This window comes from Penaeus japonicus, unplaced genomic scaffold, assembly GCF_977035675.1.
Source record: "Penaeus japonicus unplaced genomic scaffold, GWHDUDI00000001_assembly GWHDUDI00000016, whole genome shotgun sequence".
In the NCBI taxonomy this organism is placed as follows: Eukaryota; Metazoa; Arthropoda; class Malacostraca; order Decapoda; family Penaeidae; genus Penaeus; species Penaeus japonicus.
This window is the reverse complement of record NW_028234418.1, coordinates 4,873,337-4,880,836: the sequence shown is the minus strand read 5'-3', so window position 1 is coordinate 4,880,836 and position 7,500 is coordinate 4,873,337. Positions and strand designations below refer to the sequence as shown.

Sequence of the window (7,500 nt, the reverse complement as noted above, 5' to 3'; positions counted from 1 at the left end):
CAGGAGGAAAACAATGGATAAAATAGTCATATAAAACTAGAATAATAAAAGATCAATGAATATTCCATTCCCAAAGATATCAAAAAGTTCTTTGAAATGCAAATCACAATATGTGCCCCTTTATTAATTCCCTAGCACATGTATTTACAAAATGGATAATCTTTCTTTTACATCAGATATCAACAATAATTTTACCAATAAGGAGACCCTATAGCATTATACACTATGGCCTATGACCTAACCTAAAACAGTTGCTTGGATTTGTAATAATAATTAGTGTCCAAATAAACTAGCAAATGAGTTTTTAATTCAACCATATAGTATTTCAGCTATAAAGAAAATCTATCCAGTGCTCTCCTTCTTAATGAACTTTAAGTAACACCAAATAAACAATCTAATTTCAGTTTAAATTTCTGCATCATTTTCTTTGATTCCAAATACCTAGAGGTTGATAGCAAAAGAGTAACGTAAGAGTTACTTTATTCTCAATTGCTCAAAAAAATACCAAACTAAAATCATAGAGTTTTCGTAAATGCAAATCTTCAACTTCTGAATTCATTATGATTATTATCATGAACACTACAAAATCGTATCCCCTTATTTTTCCTCTACACAAAATATTAGGTTTTAGAAATAATTCTACAGAAATATATAATCAATAATGAAAACATAAAATAACTTTCAGCATCACCCATTCAAATACGTGTATGCAGTGGTGGGATTCAAAAACTTGAACAGGGCTCATCAACAACAGGTTCTCTCACTACCACAATCCCTAGTACTAAACCATACTTGCTAGTCCAATATACGCAGGTTGATCTTTCAGTTGCCACATGCTATAGTCTAGCAAGTGAAATGATTAATTTTAGTTATTTTCCCAACTTTAAAAAAATGTCTAAATAATGGTTAAAGCATAATTAATAACGTATCTATCTAATGTTCACCTTAAACTCATATTTGGCTGCACCCAACATCAAATCTGGTTTTAGTTGTGTTCTTACCGTCAAAAGCCAGTAACAGATCTATGAGGAGTCTACCAAAATAAGTTATAAGTAAAAGGTGTCCATGAGGAAAAAAAGATTGAGAACCCCTGATTTAAGCTAACAACTGGTTCTTGGGATTAATGAAATTCCAAGAACAGGTTCCTATGAACCAGTGCAAACCGGCTGAATCCCATTACTGCATGTATGTCATACCTTTATTCCATTATCCAAGGGCAATGAGACTAAGGGGTATTAATAACACTATGAAATATTTCAGGTAAAATCTATTTTAAATATACATATATACACACATTATCTATCTATCTATCAAGAAAAATAAATAGTCAAGGCTGTTTTTTTTCTTACCAGGCTCAGTGAGTTTCATGTATTTTAAAAACTATTTATATATCTTTGACATCTTTAGTGAGCTTCATACACTCTTTATTTCTTACAGAAAAAAAGTGTAGTTTCTATTTGTACAGAATTCCTTAAATAATCTTTAAATAATTAAATTGAGTTATATTTTCTTTATATCCATTTCCTTTGTAGTTCAGCTATTCATATAATCCATGGAAACTTTAGTCTAAACTAGTCTAAACCGGTTATAACATGTAGCAGTTTACTAAAGTGAGGAAGACCAAGGTTAAAGACATACATGATAAAATTTAAATGCATTTTTTTTTTGTATCAATAAATTCTTGCCATTTTTTTTCCATAGAAACATATATACTATTCTATACAATACACCAACAGATAAAACACTGTATTCAATAGTCTTCTTGTTATTTGTTAATCATCATATGATCAAAATACTGCATATGATATCAACATGCAGCCATGCAAAAAATTGAAACTTAACCCTTTCCCGACGGGGCACTCGCTACGCGAAGACCCCTATGCCGGGCGATTGCAATATTGCATTGTAATCGTCACACTGGCATGACGCCCCGGCATCGGGAGTTTAGCTGTGTCACACGAGTGTGACACACCGTCATCATAGGGTTAACATATATCAAATTTCTTGAACTAATTCATTCAGTTAAAGAAATGAAAAATAAAGAAATAAAATCAAAATAAATACATCTGGTTATAGTTGAATCATTATAACATGCTGTAGCTAACTGCATAGGACTACTTTATTATTGTATTCATTCATACTATATAACTGTATTCACTCTATGGAAATTATATATTGCATTTATTAATTCTACTTTTGGCAGTAAAATAACTGAAAATAAAGGGTCCTAGTTTTTAGTTTTGTATCTAACAATTTATAGCCTAAGTACTTTAATATGACCAAATATACTAAGCTGCAAAAATACCATAACAAACAACACAATAAATTAAAAGTTAATCTTTTTATAAAAGTTAGTAAAAGATGTTAAGTGAACATATGGCCATCAGTGCTACAAGTATGAATTCAAGAAACTCTTTATGGTACCTGTATTTCCATAATGAATACTTCTAAGTCATATTTCATTACTTATAATATATCAAACTAAAACTGATGCAACAGTAGAATAATTATAAGGAAAACAAAAAGAAACAAAAAGTAAAATGCCTGGTCAGGATTTTAAAGTAAAAAGAGGAAGTGAGAAAGTATCTGATGCCATTCCTGATATATGGTGTGTGTTGTGTGTGTCCACACCCATGCACACACCTAAATAATCTATATCTATCTAGATAAGCTATCTCTATATAACTTTATGTTTGTCTAACCCTCTATCTGTCTATCTATATATCCTAAAATGCTTCAGTATATATCTTTTTGATTCTGATAAAAAAAAATTCAGGGAAAACTGTTTTTAGGATACTGATAAAAAAAAAATCATGCCAAATTTGGTTTTATCAGGTAAAGTCAGACCTCCCTTCCAATAAGGTTTCTCTCAAATATCCATGCTTATATTAAGTATTTGCAGAATATCAAAATATGCAACAATCTACCAATATCCCCGTGCGAAGTTACAAATCAAATCACCATGAAACGCTAAATTTACGACATACTATCTAGAATACGTCAGTCTGAAAGGATACACTTTGTACTCTTCTGATGCATAGAGGAGACCCAAGTACAGCTCCCTTGTGTCCCCTGGAGTCTTGTTAACAGCCGAGACCTTCTCCTGTATGACATCTAGTGCCGTGTGGGCTAAATAATGGAGGTGCAGCTCTTCCTTTCCGTTGCCTACCCATATGTACAGGGGACTGTTCTGAAATAACATTTGTTGTTAGTCAGTTGATCAAGAATTGTGAAATGGTATTCATATCAATTAAAGGCTCTTCAAACACGAGGTAACCTATAATCTGAATTACAAATTTATAATTACGTGATAAAGGAAGATGTTTGGAAAACGTATGAAACATGATTTGTATGAATATGAAATCTAAAGAAAGATATTGTACAATAAAAAAATTGCATCTTCATTACAAAGAGTATCATATAAAAATAAAGATTGTATTTTCATTATAAAGCATATCATTAAAAAAAAATTAAAACTTTCCTGAATAAATTCTTATCATCATACTACTATTCAATCAATAATGACATTTTTACTCATTTTTAAAACTTTAACCACACCATAAATAATTTACACAAGACTTTGAATATTCTATAATCATAAAACTCAAATATGAATCTCTTTTTGAATATACATAATTCACAGAAAAAATGGAGACAATACTTACCTTTCCAACCCCAAAGAAATACAGATCTTACACTATTTTAAGATAGTTTGTACTATTTTAGTAAATGTTTGAAGAAATTCATACTGACTTTAAGACAACTTTTTTTATGACTATGTGGGCTGCTCTATTCAAAACCACCTGTGATGGATGGCCTGGAATCTAAAGTCCACACAGTAGTGACACATGAAATCTTTATTTTGTGCTCTGGGAAAGGTCAACAGTGTCCATCACTTATCTAGTACTACAGAGTAACTGACTCTCTATTTGACGAGATAAACTATTATCAGAATAAAAATAAAATCCAAAAAGAACACAACATAACCCGGAGTCTTTGTCTTAATATATAAATTTGTAGTTATCAGCTATAACTACAATCACAACAGCCCAAGTGGGCGCACAGTATCCGCCATTATGTTTGAGCAAATCACGCCCCGGCATTTGGACATTCAAGGCTAGAATTCCCCCGTCGGGGATGGGTTAATATATAAATTTGTAATCATCAGCTATAACTACAATCCAACATAACGATGTTTGGGCTCAAGGTGTCTGCAACAAAATTTAGGTAAAAACTATAGTAGTCAATAAATGCTAAACAGTAGAAGCAATAAGTCAATGAAATCTAAATAAATAAAAAAAGAGTTGTTTGATATAAAAATATAATACTGACAGCAGCTTCCTCAACCTTCAGTACACAGGTGGTTGTTGTATTGGGAAAATGTGTGTATGTGTGTGATATGGGATAAACATTGGCAACACAAGATATACATTGATGATGCACTCAACAGGTGTATTATGAGGTAAAGGACCAGTTCAAGAATATATGTAGAGGATCATTATTGACATTCATGGCGCAGTGCTGTTAGGAGTGGAGGCAACCACGATTGTCTTACCCACAGGACACCATGCAGTCCAGTAAAATGTTACAAAACCACATCCTTTGCATTTATATTTTACAGCAGACAGAAATATACTGTGTTCTCTGCGATTTGTGGTTACCCCAACCAAAACCACTGATTTCTCTTAGGTTCATTCTAAACTGTTGGTTTGGGAGGGAGGGATTGCTAACTCTGAAAATTTAGGTTTACACCATAAATAAACATCAGTTTTATTATACCAGGTAACTTAGACAATATAAATTTTGTCTGTGAAAGCATCATTGCCATAACCCAATATTTTCCAAATATCATGTGCTGCCGTTTTCGCACTCTGGAATCTCTTTGTGGTAGAAGTCTGTTGACTTTTTCCAAGGTGCTGACGGCTCGAAGACCATAGTGGACATATATATATATAGTGGACAGAGAGATGGTTTGTAAGCATTTCACACCATTCTTGAGTTTTTGACTGCTTGTTATTAACCCATTGGTTGCGGTTTTAATAAAATATGCTTACAGTCGTGTGTCGAGTTTATGTTGTATGGCACGGTGCAATCCGTGTCTATGACTGACTCTGCCTTCGCAGCAAATCATGCCATCCGCTGTCAATAGGTTAAATTAACATACATTTGTGAAAAAAAAGTTACAAACTCTTATCACTCTTTAACTGGGCCACTGTGATAGTATTTGAATTTCCTAAAACACTTTCAGCAACGTAAATCATACAGAGGATTATCAGAATGGTAAAAATCATGGTATTTATTTAGAATACCAAGATACCACGATAAATACCCCGATATTAGTAACGACGGATTCCTCTCGCATTCTACTATTCGGTGATATTCTGAATAATTACCAAACATCTCAGTATTCTAATATATCTTATAAATCCATACCACACGACTGAATAAAAACACGATTAATCAAAACAGAAAAAGTCACTTCCACACAAAAAAAGAAATATAACCTAAAACCCATATATCTAAAATACCTCGCCAATAAACCCCCACAAGAAACATCTCTCAATAACGGAAATCTCCACAAATATAGCGAAATATTCATATAATATCACAAACCTCCTTCCCGATGACAGATACACAGACAGCCATGTTTGTTTACTTCTGTTCGGTCGCTTACTCTCCCAAGAAGAGGAGGAGAACGGAGAGATAGAAGATGGATTTACGGGGGAGGCTAAAATATTCTTGAAGAGCTTTTTTTTCTATCATTGTTATCTTTTGTTATGTTATATATATACATATATAATATATATATGTATATATATGCATACATATATAATATTCATATATGCATACTATATATATAGATAATACATATCTATCTATACTATCTATCTATCTATATCTATATATATATATGTGTATATATATATACATATATATATATATATATATATATATATATATATATATATATATATATATATATATATATATACTGTATCAGATCATCTAATGCAAAAATTGTGTCAAATGTCAATGTTATTTTCTGTAAATGACGAAAAAAAAACAAAGGAAATAAACAATAAAGGTAAAGAAAAACAAATAAGATCCTTTATGAAAAAAAAGAAATCGGAATTAGCTAAAGGGACACCCACTGAAAAAATCATATGACGCAAACTTGTAAATGTCAAGTAAGAAGCTGATCTTTTGCGAGATAAAGAAGTGTAATTTGGTACCTGAAACTCACTCTCCATTACTTCCTTTATTTCCCATCTCTCCATTCCCCTTAATCGCCGTTCTTCCCCTCTCCTCGACTTCATTCTCCTTCTCCTCATCTCCCCTACTCCTCCACCCCCCTCGCCTCCACCATCTGTTTCCCCTCCCACACCTCCCTCTACCCCGTCCTACTCTTCTACACCCTCCCCCCCAGACCCTGTAGCTTCCTCTCCTTCTCCACCTCTTCCTCCACCTCCTCTGTGTCCTCTATCTCCCACTCTATCTCTACCTCTTTCCTCTCTCGCCATCTCTATTCCCTCCACCTCATCTCCCCTTTTCTTCAGCTTCACTTCGTCCTCCTCTTCCCTCTCCACTTCTCTTTCCAACGCCCCCTTCCTTCTACACCTCCACCTCCACCTTATCCACCTCCTCCTCTCTTTCCTCCTCCTCATCCAACTTCGCCCTTTCCTACACCTCCACCTTTTACACCTCCACTTCATCCATTTCCTCCATCTCCTCCACCTCTCTTCCATCTCCATTACTTTAAACTCCCTTCCTAACTACCAGTAACAGTAATTTAAATTTATTTCCCTATCATTAAATTATTTTTTCATTTTGTATCGATTCCATAAAATGCTGTATCATTCCACTTCATTCTATTTTGTCAAAGCATTATAACTCGTGCTATTACTGAGCACGAGTAAAATATATGGTGTAGTTATTCTTAAGTCGAAACAGGTAATCAATGTCTCTATGAAAGCTTGTGATTTAAGACACTATTACGCAAAGTACCTAACGTGTCGGATTGGGAATTTTTTTTTTCCTATGGGACAGGTAGCAAATATATGCGATGTTATTTGTTTACGATCCAGAATATATTTGCAGCCTCTGTTTAGTTTAGTTTAGATCTTTATTTACCACCCTGGCTAACTGCACAGGCATGGACAAGCTTTGATACATTGATGTAGAATCATGATATTGTTGCTAATATTGTATTACAAATTAAGGTAATAACATGATTATATCCTATAGTATATCAACTGTGAATAAACATTTGATAAATGTCTTTGATGGCAGCGTACCGTCCTAAGATTTTTTCATTTGAATATCGTAAATAAGAAATGAAAATTATAATATAATAGTGTACCGTCCTAAGATTTTTCATCTGAATATCGTAAATAAGGAATGAGCATTATAATATAGCAAACGAAAGGAATACAAATATGAAGTGTATGGACATGTCATGTAATCTATACCAAGACTTTTAAGTTATGACACGTAATGCTC

The 7,500-nt window shown here is 33.2% G+C and overlaps 1 protein-coding gene across 1 annotated transcript in view; it reads right to left on the bottom strand.

The window, feature by feature from the left end:
- The window catches only part of LOC122262944 (trafficking protein particle complex subunit 2-like protein), an 11,317-nt gene extending 5,635 nt beyond the window's left edge, over positions 1-5,682 (bottom strand). The window contains exons 1-2 of the mRNA XM_043031178.2: positions 5,614-5,682; positions 3,018-3,190 (exon numbers count right to left, since the gene is read on the bottom strand). Coding sequence (XP_042887112.1) covers positions 3,018-3,190; positions 5,614-5,646 — 206 coding nt within the window. The 5' untranslated portion in view covers positions 5,647-5,682. The remainder of the gene's footprint in view (positions 1-3,017; positions 3,191-5,613) is intronic.
- Between the last annotated feature and the right edge of the window lie 1,818 nt (positions 5,683-7,500).